This window comes from Microplitis demolitor, chromosome 4, assembly GCF_026212275.2.
Source record: "Microplitis demolitor isolate Queensland-Clemson2020A chromosome 4, iyMicDemo2.1a, whole genome shotgun sequence".
Classification (NCBI taxonomy): Eukaryota; Metazoa; Arthropoda; class Insecta; order Hymenoptera; family Braconidae; genus Microplitis; species Microplitis demolitor.
Window position 1 is genome coordinate 14,853,855 of NC_068548.1, and position 27,871 is coordinate 14,881,725.

Genomic DNA, 27,871 nt, shown 5'->3' on the forward strand with positions numbered 1-27,871 from the left:
GCGCACACCCGAAACATTCCCACACGCGCACCCACCCGTGCACAATGGCACACACACCCGGACACACACGCACACGTGCACAAACACGCACATACTCGCACACATACACTCGACACACAAACAGTTCAACAGTTTAATATTAATTAAATTCATTCAATTCATCAATTAATAAATTTATTTAAATGCTAAAACTCCGGACCGGAGTGAATTGGGAGTGAAATAAAATCCGCGTCACTCCGCCGTCACTCCGTTAAAAAAAACTCCCAATTCACTCCGCATGCGGAGTGATTTTTTTTAAAACTCCGGAACTCCGAGTGGCGGAGTGAATTCGAATTTAATTTCACTCCGAATTCACTCCGGATTTTTTACAGTGTAACATAGAAGTCATGAAAATATACAAATTTTTCGTTGAGGTTATATAACAGTGACCTTCGGCCCGTGAATGTAGCCCTACGACTCGAGCTGAAAACATTGTCCTCGTTATATAAAGACTATCTTAGTACCCTAACTATGCAATATACTATTTTTCAGTGTATTGCTGCAGATTGCTTTTACAGATTTCCGTAAGTCTTTTAGAAAAATTTTAAGGAAGACAGTGAAGTCTGCAGCTAGTGTACTTACGAAATACATCTCCTTTAAGTCTTGTTCAAATCTTCTGTAAAAAATAATATCAATTTTGACGAATCCTTCTTCTTGAATATCATTTTATTAATCACAAAGAACCACTTTATTACTTATGTTTTTTATTATCAACAACTATACTTATTTTATCATAATTTTTACATGACCAATTATATAATATAATTTTTTTACGGAAATTATTTAGACTATAATAAAGACAATGTAAGATGCGGGAAATTAATATCAGAAAGTAAAAGCGCGCTAAATGTTTTTTTTTTTTTTTTATTTTTTTTTTTTTTTACAATTATATACAATATTTAAATAAAACTGATTGGATGATTATTCTGACAAAATTACATATTATTTTTTTTTTTTTTTATTGCCCTTGGAATTTTCATTGATTTGTCTTGGCAGCAATAATCTGAGAAGACATAATTTACAGTTTCAATGACAATTTTACGAAGCATTGATTCGATAATTAAGTACATAAAAAACAATTTATTTCAATTACAGATTTTTTTTTATTAATTAGTTTCTGTAATGTATAGTGTTTTTTTATTTTAAGGACATGCTACTCTTTTTCTTACTTATAAAATAATTCAATTTTTGGACGGATTCAATAAGTTAAATTCTAAATTGTATTATCAGAGTAACTTTGTACTCAAATGTTATTTTATATTTTTAAAATATAATTCAATTGCTATTTAAAATAACAAGTACTTCTTTACAAGATCTACCATTTCTTAGCGTGCAAGGAATTTTTATTAGTATAAATATGATTAAATAATCGAATCAAAGTATTATTAACTTGTTTAGAAGCATGAGAGTATTTAAAAATAACAATTATAAAATATTTTAAATAAAATTTTAATTAGAACGTACAAAGGATGAAAAGAACTACTGCTTTTCATCCTTTGTAAAATTTGCTACCTAACTTAAAAAATTGATTTTCAAAAATTATAAACCAACGTTACCTTTTTTTCAATCGTGATTGTCAGATTTTTCAAAAATGCATCGTGACATTTTTGTACATGATCTACTTATCTACGTTAGACTGGGCCAAAAAAATCGTCTATTTTTTTTTCTTTCGATACTGTGAAAATATTCTTGATGACCAAAAAAAAATTTATGTGCAAGTTTGAGCCCTTAATATTGATATTAAAGGTGTATCATTACGACTATTCGTTTTTTGACATAAATTTCATTTTTTACCCAAAACTCGTAAAGCATCTATATGAAAAATTTGAACAATGTATATTCTTAAAGGGATTGAATTCCCTACGAAAAATCTCTCTTAGTAAATTGACGTAAAACGAGCCGTTTCCTTGTAACCGTGCCTTAAACACTGATTTATTTTTTAAATTCTTTGTTTCTTTTTTGGATTTTTGTAATTACTAGAAATATAAAAATTTTTTATAGTCAAGATACATATTTTTAAAGAAAATTTAATGCTCTACAAAAAAGGTCTCTTAATATTTTTTACTAAATTCACTCCTTCAAAAGTTATTCAAGGTTGGAGTTGAGTCAAAACGACTTAAATAACCTGAATAACTCTCGAAGGAGTGAATTTAGCAAAAAATGTTAAGAGACCTTTTTTGTAAAGCATCGAATTTCCTTCAAAAATATGTATCTTGACTAGAAAAAATTTCAACATTTCTAGTAGTTACAAAAATCCAAAATAGAAACAAAGAATTAAAAAAACAAATCAATATTTAAGGCACGGTTACAAGGAAACGGCTCGTTTTACGTCAATGTACTAAGAAAGATTTTTTGTAGGGAATTTAATTTCCTTTAAGAATATACATTGCTCAAATTTTTCAGATAGATGATTTACGAGTTTTGGGTAAAAAATGAAATTTTTGTCAAAAAACGAATAGTCGTAACTATACACCTCCTAATATCAATATTAAGAGCTCAAACTTGCACAATAATTTATTATGGTTTTCAGGAATAACATTTTCACAGTATCGAAAGAAAAAGAAACAGTCGATTTTTTTGGCCCAGTCTAATCTACAGTTTTCATAAATAGTTGGTTTACTGTATTTCCAAAAGTCATTATTGCAAAAATACAAGTTATAGTTTCAACTTAATATAAAAAAATTTATGATTTTTTTTTTTTTTAAATACAATATCATTTAATTTATAATGGGAATAATACACAGCAATAAAGGATTTCATGGCGCAAAAAAAATTTTTTATTATGAATTGAAATCAGCAATTTTCTTTTTTGCCCCAAGAAAATTTTTATATTCAAATCGCAGTAAAAAATTTATAAGGGCAAGTAAAAATTTTTTGCGCTAAGAAATCCTTTTTTTTGTATTAATAATACGTTTATATATTACAAGTTAAATATTCAATTATTAGCAACTGTATAACAAATATCATTAAAATCCCGCACAAAATATGTGACAAATCTGTATTTGTAACCAACTCACAACCATCCACAATTTCACATATTTTTGAGCGTCAGACCTAAAACGATGGAGAGACAAAAAAAATTAATAGTTTAAAATTAAATTATTCAGGCTGTACTTTGAATAACTTAATTATTTTTAAGGTCTCTTTTTATTTCTGGTATTGATGAGTATATGGCATTAAAAATAACATAACAATATATTTTTAATATAAATCACTTTTGGAAAAAAAAATATACTTTTAAAATTTAATTACATTGATTTATCTCTCGGAAAGACTAGCCGGCAACCGCGAGGTAAAACAAATGCACCAAAGTACACAGTAGCCTTTTATTTCAGTCTCAATTCATGGGATTGGCAATTTTTACACTTTTTGGAAGTTTTTTGTAGCACCGCAGAAACAACGGCTTGTAATCGCCTCTGTCACACTAATGTATTCATGAGCAGGTTTATTTCACGGAAAGATGATCCTACTTGTCCAGAAGAACTCATCTGTTTTTTCTTTATTAATGTCCGCATTGCTTCTAGTTTTTCATAGCAAGCCAAACATTTGTGGTATCTGGGTTAAAAAATAACAAATTTAATTTTTAGCTTTCTGTGGATTTAAACAGAGAGAAATTCATGGTAACAATTACGATATTTTATGGAAATAGTTCCTTTATAGCATGGGAACAGGTTTTTTTAAAACATCGATTATAGGAATGGCGCCCATACAAATTGTAACCATTTCTACCTATGTCGGTTTCATTCCTATACGATATAGGAATAGTTCCCATAGAATTATGGTAATAATGACTATATTACTATGGTAAAAGTTACCATAAGAGTATGGTAATAATTAACATAATTTTATAGGAACTATTCCCATATTTTATGGTACTTTTGCGGTAAATTATAAGAATCATAATATCACAGTAATGGTGACATTCCTAATATGGTAACGATTACCATAATATTAAGATATTGTTTATATTATGGGACTCATTACCATAATATTATAGTAATCGTTATTATATACCATAGTAATGATTACTGTAATATTTTTATTTTTTATTTATTTACAAATCCATGGTAGCGATTACTGTAATAGTACGAAAACGATTACCAAAACGTTTAGAAATAGGGTTCCATTAGATTAAGGCAATCATTGCCATAATATTATAGTAATTGTAACCATATTATCATAGTAATTATATAATTTATGGTCTTTTTCCCATAATTTATGAAAATCATTACCCTGATATTATGGCAATGGTTACTATAATAGTATGGTCACAATTACTATGAAAATATGGTAATGATTACTAAACAGTTAGAAACCCTTCATATTATGGGAATCACTCCCATAATAGTATGGTAATGGTACCTATACTATGGTAGTAGTGACTATACTATACTATCATAGTAATCATTACCGTAACGATTTCCGTAATTAATGGTAAAAGTTACTACAGTGGCATGGTAATGATTACCTCAATATTGTCGTAGTAATTAATATGATATTATAGTAATCGTTACCACAGTACATGGTAACGATTACCATACATTCAGAAACTTGCAATATTATAGGAATCACTACCATAATAGTATGATAATCGTGGCCGTACTATCATAATTATCATTACCATATGTTATGGTAATGATTTCCATAATTCATAGTAAAGTTACCATAATATCACAATAATGGTTATCACAATGTTATGATAGTAATATCATCACCATGATATTGTAGTAATAATTATAATAGTGCATGGTAACGATTATCATACATTCAGAAACTTGCAATATTATAGGAATCACTACCATAATAGTATGATAATCGTAACCGTACTATCATAGTAATCATTACCATAACGCTATGGGTTCCTGATGAAAAAAGATTTTATATAACTGTATACAGTTATATATGAATTATATACAATTGGATAGAGTTGATGTATAATTATATAAAATTTTTATATAATTATATACAAATATATATAATCGTATATAATTCTATATAAAAATGTAAAAAAGAATAATAAAATTATATAGAAATGTATATATTTCTATACAATTATATAGAATTGTATATAATTATATATAATCTATATCAATACAGTATGTAATTATATCCAAATCTATATATTTGTATACAATTATATAGAAATCAAATTCTTTACTATTACAATTGTATATAATTATATATAATCTATACGAATACAAATGTATATATTTCCACATATTGAACTATCCAAATAAACTTATTATAGAATTATAAAAAATTACCTTTCTTCTCGAGAAACATCTACGCCAATGGTATGCAATGGTGCTTCGACATTCGATTTGATCACTGGGGCAAAGTTCCGTAGAATCAACTTTAACGCCGTGCAACCGACCGTCACATACCTACAAGTCAAACAAGTTTTTGTGTTAACTCCATACTTATAAACAATTTTTTGAATTCATCATTTATCCCTGGAAAAAATATATTATCATTCAAATTTTATACCCATGGTATTCTTTTTGTACTAGTTACAGGTAGCCACCCACTGAGTAACGCCTTGTAACTTAGCGGACCTTTATTAAACCATAACGATTATAATAAATAACAGGGACACGCGAATGCTCTAATTTGGCTCGCTTAAATTTTGTATACCGATAAAGGGTTTGCCCAAAGGCTTATTCTCGAACTACTGTGACGAATTTTAATGTCGGTTATAAATTAGATCAATATAAATAATAATAAAATATATACCTTAACTTTGTTTGATTGCAGCGATTACTTTCGATTTTTTTTTTTTTTTTTTTTTCAAATTGTATGCTATATGGGTATATGACTTTATTTTAACAAGTATATAAAATATATATGTAGACTAAGTGCTAGTATATATAAAACATGAAAAAAATTCATCGGTGAAATTTTTTTCTCACGGAGTTAGGGGTCGGGCGATTTAATGTAAATTGCGGAACGAATAAGCCATGAAAGTAACCTTGTAGTTATGCAAACTCGACATACAAAGCTGTCATGTTAATGTGTTTATGACAACTCAATACATAAATTGATAAAAATGTTATAGTTAAAAACTGAAACAATAGTAATTTATATAATTTTTAAAAATTTTATAGCACACAGTAAGAAGTATCGTGTAGTTGTTAAAAATGGCGCGTATTGAAATATTTGTGTTAAATAAGCAAATTTCGCTAGGTTACTTTCAAATTTTAAATTGATCTACTATTTAATACCTTAAAAGTGTTAACAAGTACAAAATTTCAAATTATCAAAATTTATATAGTGCTACCCCGGGAAAAAAATTTTATATAATAATATTAAATTATATATAATTATATACAATAGGACCTCGTTATAGGACTATTAGTTTCTCTCTCAAACTATCGCGATACCTGGTTTATAAAAAAGGAAGAATGATAGTCTTATAATGAGATCCGATTGTATAATTTTATATAATTTTATATGACTTTATATAGTTTCATATAATAATATGTCACTTTTTATATCAAATCACACATCATTTCATATGAAGATATAAAATTTAATATAACTATATAAAACTAAATATAATTTCGTATAGCTATATAATTTTATATATAAAAATATAAACTTATATACAATTATACATAATTTTATCTCATTAGCATCTCGGTATTTTATATCATTATGCCAAGTTTTAAGTTTAATTCTTTTTCTTTCGATGTAAACATATAGAAATGATAATGTATAATAGGGTGGGCCGAAAATCCGCTTTTTTTAAATTCAAATTATTAAGAGCAAAAATATCGTTTATAAGGCTTAAAAAAAATGTGTGCGAAAAGCAAAAATTTTAGGCAGATATCTTAGGCTCGCCAAATGAGATGAAAGTTCAAAGCCCTTAATAATGATATATTAAGAGGTGTAACGTTACGACTATTCGTTTTTTGACAGAAATTTCATTTTTTACCCAAAACTCATAAATCATCTATTTGAAAAATTTGAGCAATGTATATTCTTAAAGGAAATTGAATTCCCTACAAAAAATATCTCCTAATAAATTAACGTAAAACGAGCCGTTTCCTTGTAACTGTGCCTTTAATATTGATTTGTTTTTTAAATTCTTTGTTTCTTTTTTGGATTTTTGTAATTACTAGAAATATAAAAATTTTTTATAGTCAAGATACATATTTTTAAAGAAAATTTAATGCTCTACAAAAAAGGTCTCTTAATATTTTTTACTAAATTCACTCCTTCAAAAGTTATTCAAGGTTGGAGTTGAGTCAAAACGACTTAAATAACCTGAATAACTCTCGAAGGAGTGAATTTAGCAAAAAATGTTAAGAGACCTTTTTTGTAAAGCATCGAATTTCCTTCAAAAATATGTATCTTGACTAGAAAAAATTTCAACATTTCTAGTAGTTACAAAAATCCAAAATAGAAACAAAGAATTAAAAAAACAAATCAATATTTAAGGCACGGTAAGGGAATTCAATTTCCTTTAATATTATAAATTGCTCGAATTTTTCAGATAGATGATTTACGAGTTTTGACTAAAAAGTGAAATTTCCGTCAAAAAACAAAGAGTCGTAACGATACACCTCTTAATTTCAATATTAAGGGCTCAAACGTGCACAATAATTTTTTTTAGTCACCAGGAATAATATTTTCACAGTATTGAAAAAAAAAAAAAATAGTCGACTTTTTTGGTCCAGTCTAATGTATATCGTATGTTTATATATAAAATAAAACCCACAAATAATTGTTATAACAGCTGCTCAACGGTTAGCAATTAGTAGAATTCACTTCTACGGTATGACATGGACAGAGGTAATTTGTAATTTAGTTTGACGCTTACGTACATTGTTAAAGACCAATTTTCAGCTTGGTTGATTTCAGAGCAAGCTCAACATGTTTTACTGTTTTTTTTTTCTTTAGAAATGATAATTTAACCATAATAATAACTTTTTTGCTTTCAATTATTAAATAATTTAATTTTCAACCTTATTACATAAAATAATCGATATAAAATCATTTACTAATACTATATATTGTTAGACGAAAGAATATTTTGATAAAAAATGAAAAGTATTACTTACCGACTGGTCAGTTAGACTAGTAGCGGTTTACTTTTGAGACAACTCAGTATTTGTGAATATTTATGTTTGAATTTAAAATGTGAAACATTTACAAGAAATAATTGATTTTATTGATAAAAAAGACCATTCGACAGCCGAAATGGAAGTAGATTTTTCGTTATTTATTTAATTATTTAAATCCGTAAAGTAGACGGTGGCGTTTAAAGGCTCATCTAAAGCTTACAACGTCAATTATATTTATGCTTGTCAATTTTTAAAAACTACTTTATGCATACTTTAATGTTGAGATTTCAAAAGTGTTACACGGCAGTAATCAGAATTGGAACAGTTACATGAATTTATTAAAAAGTGGAAGAACGAATGCAACAGCTAAATTTCAATAAATAAATAGCTAATTTTCGTTGAATATAAAAAAAATACTACTGAAATATGAAGCTCATTAGATAAGCTACATAAAAATATTAACAAGATTCAACTATTATGTATTACTTGAAAGTTATTGAATGAGAAAGTCAAAAAAAAATTTTTTTTCTATTTTTCTGAAAATTTTGAAATTCATCAAAGTATTAGAAAAAATTATCTAAAGAGTAAGCAACATAGTTTAAATTAAAGCAAATCGAATGAACATAAAAGGCAATCACCAAAAATAGATTATCTCTTTGGATCAAAAGTTATTTAAAAATAAATCCGGAAAAGTTGAATTTTTCGAAAAATTAAAAAATCTTTAAATGACTATAACTTCTAAACTTTTTGGCCGATTTAGCTCATCTTCGAACTGAACCGAACTCTTTAGCTAAACAATATGTAAAAAAAAATTTCATCAAGATCGGTACAGAATTGTGGACGCTATCGTGGGAGGACCGCGCCTTACATTGTATACATATAAATACATATATAAACTTTTTCACCAATAGTATTTTTGAAACCTACTTGACTAAAATAGATAGAAAATGTTAAAATTTTTGTAAAGTTGCGTTATGAGTACAAATACAACAGTTAGATTTTCATAAAATCTACTAAAAATAATATAACAGTAAAAATGATATCAAGTCACTTAATATTTAAAACGTCCATAAATTGAATTTCAACAAACAAATATGCACGTGCTTGTTGTCTATCGTGTGACGAGTAATCCTTTTGGAAATTTAAAAAAAAAGTATCAACATATGTGCGCAACTCGTGTGCCCTTTAAAATTTCAATCCACTATTCAACAATAGATACACGTCAGAAGATCTCTATATATAAATTTGCATCTGCTACTGTTCTCTTATTGTCTTGGCTAATTTTTCACCAACCCTACATTCTCTATTTAAGCTACGGTGTTGGGTTCTAAATATTAAATTAGCTTTTCCTATTTACAAAAGTACGAGCAGAAAAGTTTTACTCCAGTAAAAAGACTACGAATGAATTCATTTGTATAAGGATTTATTGCGTGCACATGCAAGTTCATTGTATTGAAAATGTTAACAATAAAAATATTTTTGAATCTTTTACGACAATAGTTTTCTATCAATAAATGCATGGAGAAAAAAGTACAGTAAAAATTACAATGCTATAGTAAAATTTACTAACAGATATAAAAAAATACAATCTGTATTGTTATTATTACTAAACGTCTAGTAAAATTTACTAGTTAGTAATAATTACATCATTAGATATTCAAAATTACTATGCGTAATGTATTTTTTGCTAAGACGACTATAATTTTTACTATTTGTATATAAAATTTTACTATAAGTACCATGAAGTATAGATAACAGGAGATAGAACCGTATAGAATTTTTCACATTATTTGTGTACACAAAAATGATCCCAGATCATAGTTCTTTTTTTTGCCACTGGCTGTGCAAGTATTCAGGACGTAACGATATTACTATTATTACGCCTAAATTACGCACTTGTTGACCTGGCTCGTGAATATAAAAATAAATTAAATTAACCATAAAAAAAAAAAGTTGATCATTATAATTCAAATAATAATTTAAAAATCTCATTTGTAACTTATACTGTTATTAAATAATATGTTTAACAATAAGTAAGTTATTTTTTTTTTTTCATCAAGTATATTTATCGTGATACTGAAATAAATAGGCATTCGACGAGTTTTAAAAATAATTTTGCTAGTAAATTTTCATAGAGACAATTTTTAATACTTTTACATGGAAATATTCAAAATAAACTATAAATTCAACTCTTTAGAATTTTTGTTAGCATTAATCTACTTTTTTTAAAAAACAAAATTGTTTGGTGCCTAGTAATTTTTGTATTATTATTTATTATTATCAGATGTTTTTAACTTTGCAGATTATCTTTTAAACTTGTTGATATTATTGGGTTGGAAACACTTGAAAAGTTTCCAAAAATTTTCTAAAACTTTTATTTAATTCCGCGTTTCTCAAAATATTTTTTTAAAGCTGTCCAGTAGCAACAAGAATTCCCTCGTAAATTTAAACGGGTACTTTTTGAAAAATAGCGCGCTCTACAGGCAAAAATCCGATTTCCTAAATTGATACCATTATTTTAACATTATATTTGGACTACTGATATCTATACTTTGTGATAAGTACTATTCATAAATATAAATTTAAGAAAGTAAATTTCCTAGTACAATATAGGATTTGTTACTATCCAAAATATTAAAAATTACTATATGCAATGTATTTTTTGCTAACAAGATTATATTTTTTTACTATCTGCATAGTAAATTCTACTATGCATAGATAAAATTTAAAGTTGGTGGGGATAGCACATACAAATATGTATTACAAGTTCTGAAACTTTTGTCCAAAGGAGACATCGGGCCGTCAGACATAGGAAAGGACTCGTGCGCGGGAGATCAGGATTCGAATCTCGGTTGAAAACAAGTGAATTTTTAAAAAACAAAAATCGACACCAACACCAATACACATGACATAAATAACAATAATAATCAAAATGATTGCAATAATAATTAAAAGTTAACAGCAAATAAAAATTTTATTTTTTTTTCTATTCTACTGTAGTAAAATTAACGAAACAGGGATAGAAAAATTCACTAAATGTAACTAAAAATGAATATGCAGTATAGGAGATTTTCCATAACCAGTGTATGAGAAATTACTAAACAACTTGTAAAACATGCTTATCTGTTTATGAATTTTTCATATAAGTCATAAGCGTTTCAAGATTACTATCCAAATTTAGTAATCTATATATATAAAAATGAATTGCTGTTCGTTAGTCTCGCTAAAACTCGAGAACGGCTGAACGGATTTATCTTATCTTGGTCTTGAAATGTTCGTGGAGATCTAGGGAAGGTTTAAAAGGTGAGAAAAGTTCGAATATCTGCCGGGAAAACCCTAAAATAGTCTTTTCTATCTATCTATATAAATAAAAATCAATTGCTGTTCGTTAGTCTCGCTAAAACTCGAGAACAGCTGAACCGATTTGGCTAATTTTGGTCTTGAATTATTTTTGCAAGTCCAAAGAAGGTTTGAAAGGTGAATAAATATGAGTTTAGTATAGTGCCGGATAGCTCAACTGGTAGAACACTTGGCGTGATAACGACATGGTCTGGGTTCGAATCCCGGTTCAGGGTATCTATATTTTTCTCAATTTATCTATAAATTGTCTTATTGAGAAGGTTTGCATATTTAGGCTTCCACTATGTTAATTTGGTGTATTACCATACGATGGACGGTGTGGCTCAATAAGTTATAGATCAAATTGAACGAAATATAGTATAGTGCCGGATAGCTCAACTGGTAAAGCACTCGGTGCGATTCCGACATGGTCTGAACTCGATTCCCAGTTCGGGCTATCTATATTTTTCTCAATTTATCTATAAATTGTCGTATTGAGTAGATTTGCATGTTTAGGTTTCCACTATATTAAATTGGTTTTTTATATAGTGGAAACCAATTTAATATAGTGGAAAGCTAAACATACAAACCTTCTCAATAAGACAATTTATAGATAAATTGAGAAAAATATAGAGGGCGTTCCACGCCAAATCGGGCACCACTTAGCTTTTGCACCTCAGATTTTTTTGTAACTTTTTCAACTTTTAGTATAGGTTGAAAGAAGCCTTCATGATTTTTTTCAAATTTCTTTCCCCCAACCGTTTTCGAAATATCGAATTTCAAAAAATGTAGATTTTTTTTTCAAATGCCTGTAATTTCGTGAAAAGTGGTTTAAAAAAAATTTTTCAAAGAGAAAAAAAATGTTGATTTTTAGTCATCTTATCAGTGAAGAATATCAAAAAATTTTTTTGAACCACGCTTCTATTGAAATTTAAACTTTTTCGCATAAATTGTCGATTTACTAAAAACACGTACTGATAGATTTTCCTCATAATTTTGCACAGCAAACTCTCACCTATTCTTTAACTTTTACAGATATGCTCATAATAGGACAACGATGGGATCTATTTTTTTTTTTTTTAATTTTTTAAATTTCATATTTCACTTTTTTTTAAAGAAAAATGTCTTAAAATAATAGCATGTCTAGGATTTGCTGTTAATAATTATCTGACACACAACTATCATCAAAATTTTCCAATTTTATTTCCTCAGAAAAATTATTACTAATTAATTTATCATTATTATTATTAATAAAATTATTATTTATTAATTAATTAGTAATAATTTTACTGTGGAAGAAAATTTTGATGATAGTTGTGTGTCAGATAATTATTAACAGTAAATTCCGAGCATGCTATTATTTTAAGACATTTTTCTTAAAATTAAAGTGGAATATGAAATTTAAAAAATCTATAAAAAAATAAATCCCATCGTTGTCCCATTATGAGCATAGCTGGAAAAGTTGTAGAATAGGTGACAGGCATTTGATAGAAAAATCTCTTCATTTTTTAAAATTCGATATTTCGAAAACGGTTGGAGGAAAAAATTTGAAAAAAATCATGAAGGCCTCTTTCAACCTATGCTGAAAGATAAAAAAATCAGAGGTTCAAAATAACTTATTGAGCCACACTGTCCATCGTACGGTATTACACCAATTTAATATATAGTGGAAACCTAAAACATGCAAACCTTCTCAATAAGACAATTTATAGATACATTGAGAAAAATATAGATAGCCCGAACTGGGAATCGAACTCAGACCATGTCGAGCTATTCGGCACTATACTATATTCCGTTCAATTTGATCTATAACTTATTGAGCCACACTATCCGTCGTACGGTAATACAACAATTTTATATAGTGGGAACCTAAACAGAGTTGATTTTTTTATTTTGCTCTACAATCGATTGAGGCAGTACGAAGTCTGCCGGGTCAGCTAGTTATTCTTATATTTTTTAGTAAAATTTACTATTTTTTTTTTTCCGTATACGTTGATTCATATCCATTTTGATAATTATTATAAATTCAATCACGGTTACAAGGATATATTAGTTGTTATTAATTAATCCTTGTAACTGTGGTTGAATCTATAATTAAAAACTATATTAAGAAAACTGTCTAAACAAGAAACGCCAAGATTTTTTGAAATTCTCTATTATGCTAGTAAGATATTCAAGTTATATTGTGAAACATAGTACCGTAAAATATCAGATTGTAACTTTAGCATCACCACTTTCTCTTTATTTCAATAGTATCATAAAGAAGAAGAAAATAATGAGTTTGTGGGTAAGATATAACAACCTAACCGCTAGAAAGATGCGCTTAGAATTTTGTGGTCTCACAATTCTCAAGTTATCTACATCATGATGCATAAATATAATATAAGTTTAAAAAATATTGGAAAATCTAAAAGTGCACACCTCAATTGCTCAATATAATTATTAATTATTATTCAACTTTTGACTTATTAATTTTATTTTTAGTTTTTTCTTTCAGTTTAATTTTTCATGAATAACCGATTTCGATTTTTATTAATTACAATTAAACAAAGAAGATTTAGATAGTGATTTTCAGAAGAGTTCTTGCGAGAGAAAACACTAAGCTAATAGGAAAAAATTATGCCTTGTTACATAAGGTACTCGCGGGTAATAAGGCCTAAGTAACAGAAATGATATTTAAAATAACCGCCTCTGCTAAAGGCTACTCTAGAAGAAGGGTCTTACATAGAGATATTACGACAAATTTATAGAGTCCCGATACCACGTTCCCTGTCTTCTATATTTCATCATCCATCATATGCTTTCGCAGCGCAGAAGAAATTATAAAAAACAATCTAGTCTTCTGACTCTTAAAAAGAATACTGATAATTTTAAGGGCTGTTGAGCAAAACAACCTAGTCTTCTGATTCTTAAAGAGTATTGTTGCTAAATTTAAGTGATGATTCATCTCTAATAGCAATTTTATTAAGTATAGTTAAACTATTCCCGTTTGTTTAACCCGTGGGCCTTATTACCCTACCGTAGTAAAATAAGGCCTATTCGTATGGTTTTTGTAAAAGTATAATTTTTTGTTTGTTTATGGTAAAAATTGCCATTACTTGATTACATTCATGGGTAATGTATTGAAATAAAGATTAATGATACATTTCGATAATTAAATGCAATATTTTCGATTCTATCCAAAATCTCTCTTAGCTAGGCCTTATAACCCGCCGGTACCTTATTATATATTTTTCCAAAGTTATCGTGGTTCCGAAGATTCATACACGACAATCGACAGCACTGGTTTCTTGGATTAAAATAATTCATTTTAAATCAATGGAATAATGAATCGACTTAATACCGGGTCGAAATTATTCCTGGACAAATTGTTTTTGTACTAGTATACAATTCAACCCATTTTAGTATTATCAAAAAATTGCAGAGACGATTTAACGAAATTGAGTGAATTAGTCGCGAAAATAACTTCAATCGTAAGGCACACAGTGCTATCGCACTTGAGGTGTGGATTAAAGCATAATTTTTTGTGTAAAAATGATAATTTTACTTACATTTCATATTTACTCTGGAGTAGTTCAGCAATCGGCCTGAGTAGCAAATTGCATACATCCAAATTCCAGATTGTCCTAAACAAATTTAATAAAATTATAAATATATATATTAAGGCGTTTATTTTTGTTATTACTTAATTTAAAATTTTTTGAATTATAAGAAAACCCAAGCAGCACAAAAAAAAATTGTTGACTTTTTGTTAAATTTACGGCGGCAATTTGTACTTATGTGATCAATTGTTAACTTTAACTTAGCAAAAAGTCAACAATTTTTTTTTGGTGCCATTTGGGAATGTATATAATTATCTGTGAAATATATGTATATACATTAGGGTGGCCCAAAAAAATCGACTACTTTTTTTTTTTGAGTCTCCTATAAAAATTTGTTGGGTTACGATGTTTTAAGAAGCCTCTCCAAAAATCGACGATAAAAAATTTTCAAGAGGTCGCTCATGAATTTTTAAAATATCAAAAATGATTGAAATTCGGATTTTTTACTTCTAAATCTTTTCTTTCTCGTGGTAGGAATAGTTTATATCTGTAAAATCATGTCCATGCTGAAAATTTCAGCCGAAAATTTAAATATTTAAACGGCGCTCAATAATTTTGAATATTAACTGATAATATGTGACTAATACTTTGAATTAGTTTTTGTATTTTTTTATAACTCAATTATCTTGAAACTACCTCTTAAGCAATGAAATCACATAAATTTGTTTTATTTTTGTTACGCGAGAGATTCATTCCTCAATTTCACTTCTTGATTTAAAATGCCACAGATAATTTTTTAGGAAACAAAAATAAAGATCATAAATTTCCGGGAGCCAGAGACGTCCCCAAGTGAAATATATGCTATACGTAATTTCTATGAAACTACAAATTAAAAAGTAAAAATAATTTGAAATGAGAAAAAATTCAACAGGAGAATGCATCGGAGTTACTAATTTGAAAAGAATAGAAAGTACAGAAAAAAAAAAACATCGAAAAAAATGTTTGAATAAGATATTGTATCAAAATGGACTTTGTTCGAAATCAATATTTAATACTACAGTGTTACCAATCGAATTCTAAAAAAACTTCTTTATCGGAAGCAGTTATGTTTGATAGGTTTTTTTGCTAATCAAAATCTATTTTAAAAACAGAGATCTTTATTATATTTACATTTCATTTAAAAATAATTTTAATTATTATTCTTATATTTAAATTTTAATTACTAATGTTAATTATATTGATAAAGATCTCTATTTTGAAAAAAGATTTTGATTAGCAAACAAAAACCTGTCAAACATAACTGCTTCCGATAAAGAAGTTTTTTTAGAATTCAATTGGTAACACTGTAGTATTAAATATTCCCTAATAGCCAAGTTGGCGAGAAACTGACGAGAAACTTGCAGCCGCAACTGGACACCAAGTTGGCCGCCAACAGTTGGTACCTCCAATAGTTGATAGACATTTTCTGAGAAAGTTGGTTGCAAAAGTTGTAAATCCAAAAAATTGACGGTCACTTTCTGAGAAAGTTGGTGGCAAACGTTGCTTGCAAAAGTTGGCAATCAGAAGTTGACGGTAAGTTTCCTTTCAATTTTCTCAGAAACTTGCATTCCAGTTGCGGCTCCATACTGGCGCCAACTTTCTGAGAAAATTGGCGGTAACTTGTGGCCAAAAGTTGCAAAAGCTGAAATTTTCGATAACTTGTCGTCAAGTTGGTCGGAAACTAATGAATGACCAACTTTTTCACGATTAACTCATGTTATCAGGGTTGATTTCGAACAAATTCCATTTTGATGCAAAATAATATTCATTCTCGATTTAAATATATTTCTTCATTATATATTTTCAAGAGCTTACAATTTCAAAAACTAAACATTTCGAAGTTTTTTTAATGTGAATTTTTTTTTATTCTATGAAATTGTATTTCACGGGATTTTTTTTTCGAATTTATTTTGTATTGCAGAAATTTTTTATTTTTAAAATTTTACTTCAAATTTATTCTATCTTGATACAATATCTTATTCAAACATTTTTTTCGATGTTTTTTTTTCGGAACTTTCTATTCTTTTCAAATTAGTAACTCCGATGCATTCTCCTGTTGAATTGTTTCTCATTTCGAATTATTTTTACTTTTTAATTTGTAGTTTCATAAAGTTTTAGAAAATTTTTGGAAACTTTTCAAGTGTTTCCAACCCAATAATATCGACTAGTTTAAAAGATAATCTGCTAAGTTAAAAACATCTGATAATAATAAATAATAATACAAAAATTACTAAGCACCAAACCATTTTGTTTTTTAAAAAAAGTAGATTCATGCTAACAAAAATTCGAAAGAGTTTAATTTATACATAGTTTATTTTTAATATTTTTATGTAAAAGTATTAAAAATTGTCTCTATGAAAATTTACTAGCAAAAATATTTTTAAAACTCGTCGAATGCCTATATATTTCAGTATCACGATAAACATACTTGATGAACAAAAAAATTAATAATTTATTGTTAAACATGTTATTTATTAACAGTATAAGTTACAAATGAGAATTTTAAATTATTATTCAAATTATAATGATTAATTTGTATTATTTATAGTTAATTCAATTTATTTTTATATTCACGAGCCAAGTCAGCCAGTGCGTATTTACGCGTAATAATAATAATGTCGTTACGTCCTGAATACTTGCACAGCCAGAGGCAAAAAAAAGAACTATTATCTGGAATCATTTTTGTGTACACGAATAATGTGAAAAATCCTATACCGTTCAAACTCCTGGTATCTATACTTCGTGATCACGCAATTCGAATAAAATTTAAAGATTGAAATAATATAAATGTATAACTTACGGTTTTAAATTGAGGGCTCCTAGGAGATCAACAATGACAGATAAGTCGTTCATTCTGACTGCAGAGTCGATAGCAGACTTGACATCTTTACTATGCCAGAGTGAGTAAATAATTTGAAGAGCTCTCTGACGATTCGTCAAGACCGTCATCATAGAGTCATGCCCTCTCGTCACACTACTGATTACTTCAACCTCAGACATTTCAGTTAACCTCGTGCTATACCCAAGTCTTTCTGACCCAGCATAAGAGTTCGGTAAAAAGTCTTCCACCTCTAAACCGATCGGTTTATCCGGAATAATTGGCACGAATTCATCTTTCTCAATCGTCTCGATAGGTCTTGGCTGTGGTGTTCTTATCTCTACTTTAAGATTCGGAGTCACTTGAGCGCGATTATTTTTCTTAACAACTGACAGATTTCTGGCTGACAATGGTCCGGAGTTTATAAAATTACGGGCCATTGAATTTGATCGTGTTTGCCCAGTGTTTGGTCGATTCAATGCTGGGTCCGAAGGACTGTGTCTTATATTAGTGTTTATTTTAACTGGAAAATCACTTTCGTAACCGTGTTCGCTGTCCTGACAGCTATTTTGTCGTTTGAAAAAATGCTTCGGAGAATCTGGACTTGGCGCTCGGCTTTTAGATTTTCCGTCACCTCCGACAACTGGAGCAACTGCTGCCATTGGAGCGACTCTAGATGTCAGCGTAGAATTTGATCTTTGAGGTCCCATAGGTTGATGAATATTTGAGTTTGATATTGACTTTTTTCCAATGAACGGGGTAATACTTTGCCTCAGTGGTGGGATTTGCGCAAAGTTTTTAACATTTTTACCACTACTATTATTTACAGACTGGGAGTTTAATTTAACTTGACTGTTTGAATGCATCAAGTGCCTCTGAACTGGCGGTGATGACTTTATACTGTTTCGGACAGACACAGGTTTTGTGAACAATGGTGGAGGCTGCATGGAAACTGAAGGAGTTAAATTATCTTCATTTAATTCTTCTGTTGTATTTAAATTCGTCATTGAAGTACTGAGGTTTTGAATAATTTGTGGCTGTGCTGGATCTGGAAAATGAATATGAGTATCCGATCATTTGTACACATAAATACTTGAAGTATTTCATAGATAAATTTAAAAACCCTTTTTTTATAATCAAATAGGGGAGAGGTGCTGCAGTTGTAACAAAAAATTTTATTTTTTCGATTCCATTTGTTTTTTTTAAAGATTGTAAACTTAAAAACTGTCAGAAAGTTAGCTGATAGTATCTTTTATGTGACTGACTTGGTTAATTAGTAAAAAGTCAATGTTAACTTATTAAAAAATCAATTTAGTTAACTAAAGTCAGGGGCCAAGATGGCGGCGCGCGTGGGCTGCAGGTGTAACACAGTGCAGGGGCAATTGTAACACGGAACGAAATAGATATTTTTCATCAAATTGCTTTTATTATTCAGTCTTAATACATACCATTATACTCAATTAACTCTTAAAGTCAAGTATTTAAACTTAAAGTAGCACATATATTTGTATCTCTAATACAAATTATTAAACATATATACTATACTATCCCAGAGTAGATTTGTGGCGCATCCAGGTTGCGCAGATCCCATACACAACTGAGTGTTACAATTGCTACTCGTTCAAGTGTTACAACTGACCCTCACGCAGAATTGTTAATAAAAATCTAATTACAATAACAAAAATCAGTAAATTTATGTAAAATTCGATTACACAATACTCTTGAAATGTCCCTCAAAGAATGAATACAAATCTCACATCAAACATTAGAAAACAAAGTTGTTATTAAAAAAATTGTAAAGCGTACAAAAAAAAGTTTTCACGCGTATTTTCAACAATTCTCAATATTTTAATATCGGAACAAGATTCATAACTGAAACTTTGAACTAATCAATAATTTACTATTTTTAACAAGTTAAAGAAAGAATAATAATAATTTTTAGTTTTTCATTGAGTGTTACAACTGCCCTTTGTTACAACTGCAGCACCTCTCCCCTACCATAGGCTACGTACAAAGTACAAGAAGCAAATAACATTACACTGAGAGAAAAAATGTATATTTTCAAGAACAAAGGATTGATTTAAGTATTTTAATTATTTAGTGCGGAGAAATTATTTTCTTCAATGAAGAGAAATAATTACTTTGTTCAAGTATTTTATTTACTTGCTTAATACTGAGGAAAAAATTTGATTTTGTCGAAAAACATTATTAGACATGCCGCCTTTTTGTCTAACGTTTTTCAGGTTAGTTTTGTACCTTCACAAACATTTTTTTTTAAATGAATAAATTTACCCTACCTAAGATTCGAACCTAGACCGATCACGTGAGACTTATGACTTTCAGCCACGGTAGCTTATTGGAAATCATGTTTTTAATAAACTCTCAAGTTATTTATCGATGTTTGTCATCTTAAATATTAATTTACACAATTAAATAATAAAATTTAGATACTTAATAATTTATAGAAGTGAATCGTTGATTTGAGAAACCCCATAAATCATCATTTTTACGAAGTTGGGTTTTTTGCATTCTTGTGTTTTTTGGATATCCCTCGATCGAAATCAATCAAAATATGCATCAAATCAGCGTTCAAAGTTCAACCAGGCAAGTGATAAATATCTCGTTTAGTTGAGAACCCCCATAAGTCAGTGACTAATGGGGTTTCTCAAATAAACATGCAATTTTAGATTTACAGAAATTATTTTCTTTTTGTTTTTTTTCACAGAAAAATATTTTTTAAGTAAAGAAAATAATTTTGAATTGAAATTGGCGCCCAAAAAAATTTAATGATTATTATTATAATTTATGTATATTATAGTTCCTATACACATTTTGTACTTCATTTTATAAATATAATAAATAATTGACGGAGAAAAATTGAAAAATGAATGATTTTATAAATATTTTTTCCGTTTTGTTGAGAAACCCCATAAGTCAATCAACTTTAAATAATTATTATTAATCGTAGTAATTAACAATAAAATTTTGAATCATCGAATCTTTTTCAGAGGTGCTAGCATTACTATTATTCATTATTGGTTTAGGATTTTTATGCTAACTTAGCTCAGAAAAATGTTTTTTGCTTTTTCTGAAAAATTTACTATTTTTGACTTATGGGGTTTCTCAAAGAAGCGATTCAAGTAGCTCTAGAAAAAAGTAATATAAGGTACCCACGGGAAATAAGGCCTAAGTGACAGAAATGATATTTAAAATAATCGCCTCCGCTACACGGAAAGAAAATTCTAGCAAAATTTACGATGTTAATATCGTAATCGTGGACTAGGCTTTTATTAGCGTCAATTTTAAAATATCTTATTTCAAAATTTACTATATGGGTTATATTTTTTACTATTTAACGTCGTAATTTTAATAATGACTTTTAGAATTAAAAATTACTTCAAAAATTACGATATCGTAAAAAAAAAGAAATAAAAAGTACAATTCAAAAACTATATTTATTCCTATATTTATCTTTCTATGTACTTTTGGATAAAATAAATATTACAGTGCTGCCTCTGTTATAGTACGATGTAAGCTCGAAAAATTACGATAATTTATCGTAACTTTTAAATATTAACTGCGTCCTCCGCAAGAGGCGCGCTTATGACTTATGAATGTATATTCAAATCGTTTATACGGACCTTAAAAATCAATTAAAGCGTAAGCCCTCAGTGACCAATTGGTCCAAGGCGTCCGACACTTCGAATTTGAAAAGACTTGGGTTCGAATCCAATGTCCAGACAGTTATTATTTTATTCTTTTATTTAAAGTTTCTCTTGAAATTTTACGATATTCACATCGTAATATATACTAGAAAGCTTAAGACTTGGTATTATTTGTCTGAAGTGTTATTTCTTAAATGAAATTTCCAACGCTACATCGTAAAAATTACGATTTTGAAAGTCTAGTCCACCACTACAATAATCAATAGGACAAATTACGATATTATTATCGTAAATTTTACAAGAATTTTCTTTCCGTGTAAAGACTACTCTAGTAAAAGGGTCTTACATAGAGATGTTACGACAAATTTATAGTCCTAATATTACGTTGCCTGTCTTCTATATTTCATCATCCATCTTATACTGTCGTAGCACAGAAGAAATTATAAAAAACAATCTAGTATTCTGACTCTTAAAAAGGATACTGATAATTTTAAGTGCTGTTGAGCAAAACAATCTAGTCTTCTGATTCTTAAAGAGTATTGTTGCTAAATTTAAGTGATGATTCATCTCTAATAGCAATTTTATTAAGTATAGTTAAACTATTCCCGTTTGTTTAACCCGTGGGCCTTATTACCCTACCGTAGTAAAATAAGGCCTATTCATATGGTTTTTGTAAAAGTGTAATTTGTTGTTTGTTTACGGTAAAAATTACCATTACTTGATTACATTTTATGGGTAATGTATTGAAATAAAGATTAATGATACATTTCGATAATTAAATGCAATATTTTCGATTCTATTCAAAATCTCCCTTAGCTAGGCCTTATTACCAGCCGATACCTTATAGTTTTTAAAAAATTGCGATATAAGACCGTCTACCATATCTATATATCTAAAAGAGACCCAAACACAACACAATTAAAGACACTTTTTTATTTATAATTTATATATATATTAAACTTACCGAAATCTTGAGGCCTTGCAAAAGCCTCAGGTTCCGGTGGAGGTGTACGAGACACTGAAACATAACATGCAAATCATGCTCATTCACAAAAAAAATCCACAAATAAAATTAAGTAACCAATATTAGCAGTATTAATATTTCCATACAAGTTATCATTTGAAAATAACATAGTCGCAAAACAAAACATTTAAAAAGTATACTCTCAACACATTAGTTTTATTTTATAATAATTGCTTACGTGAACGATGAGGCTGAAAAATCTCCTGACAATCAGCCAAAGCGGGCAATTCAACATGTGGTATTTCGTCATCGGGATCTGATCCTGATTTATTATCACCTTCTTCAATCGTTGTTTTTACATTAACTCTGGATTTTGAAAAAATTATTTAATTATAATTTAATATTTATAATATCCATTGTGATTACTTCCAATTATTAAATCGTTTAAATTATTAACAGGTATGTGGACAATAGCAGCATGTTACATTATTGTAAAATTTCGCTACGTTTCATATTATTTTTAATACATCATGGAACTGAAAAACAATTACAATAGTATATCTAAGGTTGCGAATTCTTTAATGAGAATATTTGCAATTAAAAATTGAATTTTGAATCCGTAGTTGAAATTATATCGATTAAAATTACGAAATTAATTTTTAATTCACCAACTTGAATTGAAAAATTGAAAAATTAATTTTAATTCAGAAACGTGAGATTAAATATAAAAAAATTAATTTTAATCTAGAGACGTGGAATTCAGAATTTAAAAATTGATATTTAATTCGGCACGAGAGATTCGAAATTCAAAAATTAATTTAAATGTACGCGCGTGGAATTAAAAATCGAAAAACCAATTTTTAATCAGACAAGTGAAATTAAAAATTAAAAAATTAATTCTAATTCAGAAATGTGAGATTAAAAATTAAAAAATTACTTGTTAATTCAAACGTGAGATCAAAAATTGGAAATTACTTTTTTATTTAGATACGGTACGCAATCAAATAAGTAATCGAGACAAAAAATTTGACGGCACATAACTGAAAAGAATACTGTTTTACTTGACCAAGTTTAAATATTTTCAAACTTACTCTTGATCGTCAGATATAATAGAATTTGGAATAAAAAGATCATTCATAGTTGAGACATTTAAGAATTAAATTTTTTGAATAATTTTCAGTGTAAACAGAGAATTTAAAATTAAAATAACACTAATCCGATGTTCGGAATTTCAAATTTTTTATTTAAGTTTTAATACGAAAATAGAAAATTAAAAAACGGAATGTAATTTTTGAATCCCCTTTAGCTATGGCTATTTAAAATTTTTGATTTACTTTTCAATTATTAAATATGGAATTTGAGATTAGAAATAAATTTTTAAATCTGGTTATCCGAATTGAAATTGTCCATTTAATGTTTTATTTTAAAACGTAAATTCAAAAACTTAGCCATTACATTTTAACGCTACTTCACGAATTACAAATTTGAAATTAAATTTTTAATTCAAAAATGTAGGATTAAAAATTAAACAATTATTTTTAATTCAAAGATATTGAATTAAAAATTGAAAAATCATCTTTAATTTGTTGTTTTTCGATTATGAAATATAAAAAAAAGTTTAATTGAAGCACTAATGCAATTATAAATTTAACCCGCTATTTGCAACCCTGAGTATATCCTTATAAATAATTAATATGAAATCATAAACATAAACGAATAAAATTTAAATGTATAAATTCATAAAATTAAATGAACAAAATTACAAACACCTTTACCGCTTCAACGGTATTTTAAATCTAGTACTATACGATTAACTTTCTCCCACATGTTGGTTAAAGACGTACATACAATTTATACACATAATTATACCAGAAATAATCTGCAATTATAATGTATGCGCCAATTCAATAACAACATGTAGGGAATAGTACTCTGTGTAAAGAAAGTTCGTTGAAAAAAGATTCCAAAAAAGTTGAACATGTGAAACTTTATTTTAACTTTGGTAATTCTGATAGTAAAAAAAAAGTTTACCTAAGCTTTATAAGAGGGAATTTTGAGTAAAAAAAAGACGTTTTTAAAACATAATTTTACTATATTTAACCCTCGTTCTGAAAAAGTTCCCATTAGAAACCAATAGTCCCATAAAAAATAAAAAAACGTTCATAAAAATTATAAATTAGAAATTTTTGAACTTTCTAAAAATTTTCAACGACATTGAATTGTGATGAGCGTTCAAAATTTTATTACAATGTAGAAGTAATTTTACCGAGGTATAGATTTTAAAAAAAAAATTACAATTGATATCAGTTTGGAGTAAACGAAATTTCTTAAATTAATTTCAGTAAAATCTTCATGTCAATTTTATAATTCGAATTTTCAAGTTGCGTAGGCTAAAATTCATTCAACACATTTCATTTAACTCCTAGTTGATAACTGTAAGTAATTTTTTTTAAATTCTATATCTCGGTAAATTTCTTCGTTTTCTTTTTTTAAATGAATGTTTTAATTTATTTTTAATTAATTAATAAAATTTTGATATACTTATTACAGTTGAAAGTCATGGATATTAAACTGGGCTAAAAAAATCGATTAATTTTTTTTCTTTAGATAATGTGAAAATATTAATCATGATTAAAAAAAATATTGTGCTTTGAGCCCTTAATATTGATATTAAGAGGTGTATTGGTACGTCTATTCGTTTTTTGACAGAAATTTCATTTTTTACCCAAAACTCGTAAATCATCTATCTGAAAAATTTGAGCAATGTATATTCTTAAAGGAAATTGAATTCTCTACAAAAAATATCTCCTAATAAATTAACGTAAAACGAGCCGTTTCCTTGTAACCGTGCCTTTAATATTGATTTGTTTTTTAAATTCTTTGTTTCTATTTTGGATTTTTGTAACTACTAGAAATAGTAAAATTTTTTCTACTTAAGATACATATTTTTGAAGGAAATTTAATGCTCTACAAAAAAGGTCTCTTAACATTTTTTTACTAAATTCACTCCTTCGAAAGCTATTCAAGGTCGAAGTTGAGTCAAAATGACTTAAATAACCTGAATAACTTTCGAAGGAGTGAATTAGTAAAAAATGCTAAGAGACCTTTTTTGTAGACCATTAAATTTCCTTCAAAAATATGTATCTTGACTAGAAAAAATTTCAATATTTCTAGTAGTTACAAAAATCCAAAATAGAAACAAAGAATTTAAAAAACAAATCAATATTTAAGGCACGGTAAGGGAATTCAATTTCCTTTAATATTATAAATTGTTCGAATTTTTCAGATAGATGATTTACGAGTTTTGACTAAAAAATTAAATTTCCGTCAAAAAACAAAGAGTCGTAACGATACACCTTTTAATATCAATATTAAGGGCTCAAACTTGCACAATAATTTTTTTTTTTGGTCATCAGGAATAATATTTTCACGTTTTCGAAAAAAAAAATTGTAATGTATATTTTTAAAAAATACGAAGTACTGTCTGAGAATGCCCTTAATTATTAATAACAATATACTATTGTAATTATTTTTCAGTTGCTTGATGTATTGAAGAGAATACGAAACGTCGTAAGATTTTACAATAACTTGAGTTATTGCCCACATACTTGTGAACTATTTAAACGATTATTTATAAGAGTACACTTACACATGTTTTTTCAAATTGTCTTTTGTGAAGCTCTTCCTCGAAGGATTCCCATGAGCGAATGGTGAAACCGATTGAGAAAAATTAGTAAAAGGCGCTATTTTAGTTAAGTCACAAACAAATAGCATAACATTTGAACCATTAAAACTTGCGGCAATCAGCTGAGTCTGTGCAATAGCAATATCTTGAACTTTACCCCAACTAGTTGACACAGTGTCTAGTGTTCGTGCTGGTTCCCAACAGTGTACTTTTAAAAGATCTTGAGTTCCAGTAAACAAACACTCCCCACCTTGACTAAAGTGAATACATCTTATAGCAGATGGATTTGGCTCCGAGGAAGATACCAATTGAAATGATTCCAAGTCCCAGAAATGGACTGTCTTGTCCATACTCCCACTGGCAAGTAAGAATTCATGAGGATGAAACTCAACAGCCGTCGCAGCTCCTCTGTGCTCTGAAAATTCTTGCAATTGTCGTCCCACTCTTATGTCCCATAACTTGACCATGCCTTCTTCTCCCGCACTAGCGATCCACTGACCATCAGGACTAAATTTCAAACTATTAACCGTTGCATCGTGACCTTTGTATGTAAAAATACAACCTTTTCTTCTAATATCCCACAATTTAATCCCAGTATCCATACTTCCTGATGTCAGTAGTTCACCATACGGATGAAAATCCATGCATTTTATTCCAGCTTTGTGTCCTGTGAGTGTTCTAGCCAACTTTGCATGCTCCAAATCCCATATTTTTAAAGCTCCAGTTTGAGAACCAGCACAAACAAGATCTTCAGTTTGCCCAAATCTTACGCATTCAATAGAAGTTGTATGACCACTTAGACTCATTATACAATTTTGCTTTCCAACTGCCCACAGGTTAACTTTTTTGTCATCACCGCCAGTTACTAAAACTCGTCCTGACTTGTGACCAAGTGCAAGACAATTAACATTTGAAGTATGGGCAGTAAAATCCTCTGGAAATATTTATATTTTAAAACAAAATTTATATCTATATATATATATATATGTATCGACAATTATGTAAATAGAAACGATAAATTTAAAATTTATAAATTTAAACTTACGGAGTTTCCAAGATTTTTTAGTTGACGTCGCCATCCTGGTAAATTTAAATTTTTATTCTACACAAAAACTTATTCAGGAGAAACAAGTCTAGAATTAAGTCTGTAAATGAACAATTCTTTAGAAAAATTTAGCTGCAACATAATTGAATATTTTTGAATATACTGTGAATTTAAATATTCAGATGAAATGAAAACATCATGGGAACTCGTTAATTAAAATATCGTTGGATTTAAAACAAACTCAGTGTAATTGTTCTTCTTTGTTGCATTTCATTTCTCAGATCTGCCCATTCGTGGGTAGCGAAGTCAAGTGACGTGTTGATAGAATTGAGATTGAGAAAATATCCAATGGAACCTTATACTTAAGATTGCTTGAGATCCTGAGAAATCTCGATCACAAAAGTATCAGACCCGAGGCCGGAGTGTTTTACTACAGAAATAGAAACCGGAAACACCCGAAGATTATTTTGTTACTGTCTCAGCTATATGGGCCATGAAGTATAGATACCAGGAGTCCGAACGTAATGTTAAAAGAATGATATCAATTTAGGGGATCGGACTTTTGCCGGTAGAGTGCGCTATTTTTCAAAAAGTACCCGTTTAAATTTACGCGGGAATTCTTGTTGCTACTGGACAGCTCTAAAAAAAATATTTTGAGAAACGCGGAAT

The 27,871-nt window shown here is 28.4% G+C and overlaps 1 protein-coding gene across 2 annotated transcripts; it reads right to left on the minus strand.

Annotated features, from left to right (window-relative positions):
- Positions 1-974: 974 nt before the first annotated feature.
- Positions 975-27,649, minus strand: LOC103568628 (katanin p80 WD40 repeat-containing subunit B1). Of its 2 annotated transcripts, XM_014443992.2 has the most exons (8): positions 27,203-27,649; positions 26,122-27,091; positions 22,711-22,838; positions 22,473-22,526; positions 17,826-18,891; positions 14,996-15,070; positions 5,304-5,423; positions 975-3,594 (listed from the first exon to the last, which is right to left on the minus strand). In XM_014443992.2, the coding sequence occupies exons 1-8, from the start codon at positions 27,234-27,236 to the stop codon at positions 3,459-3,461; spliced, it is 2,583 nt and encodes an 860-aa protein (XP_014299478.1). In that variant the 5' UTR covers positions 27,237-27,649; the 3' UTR covers positions 975-3,458. The 2 variants fall into 2 exon arrangements, with proteins under 2 accessions (XP_014299478.1, XP_053594219.1); XM_053738244.1 differs by lacking the exon at positions 22,473-22,526.
- Positions 27,650-27,871: the final 222 nt, after the last annotated feature.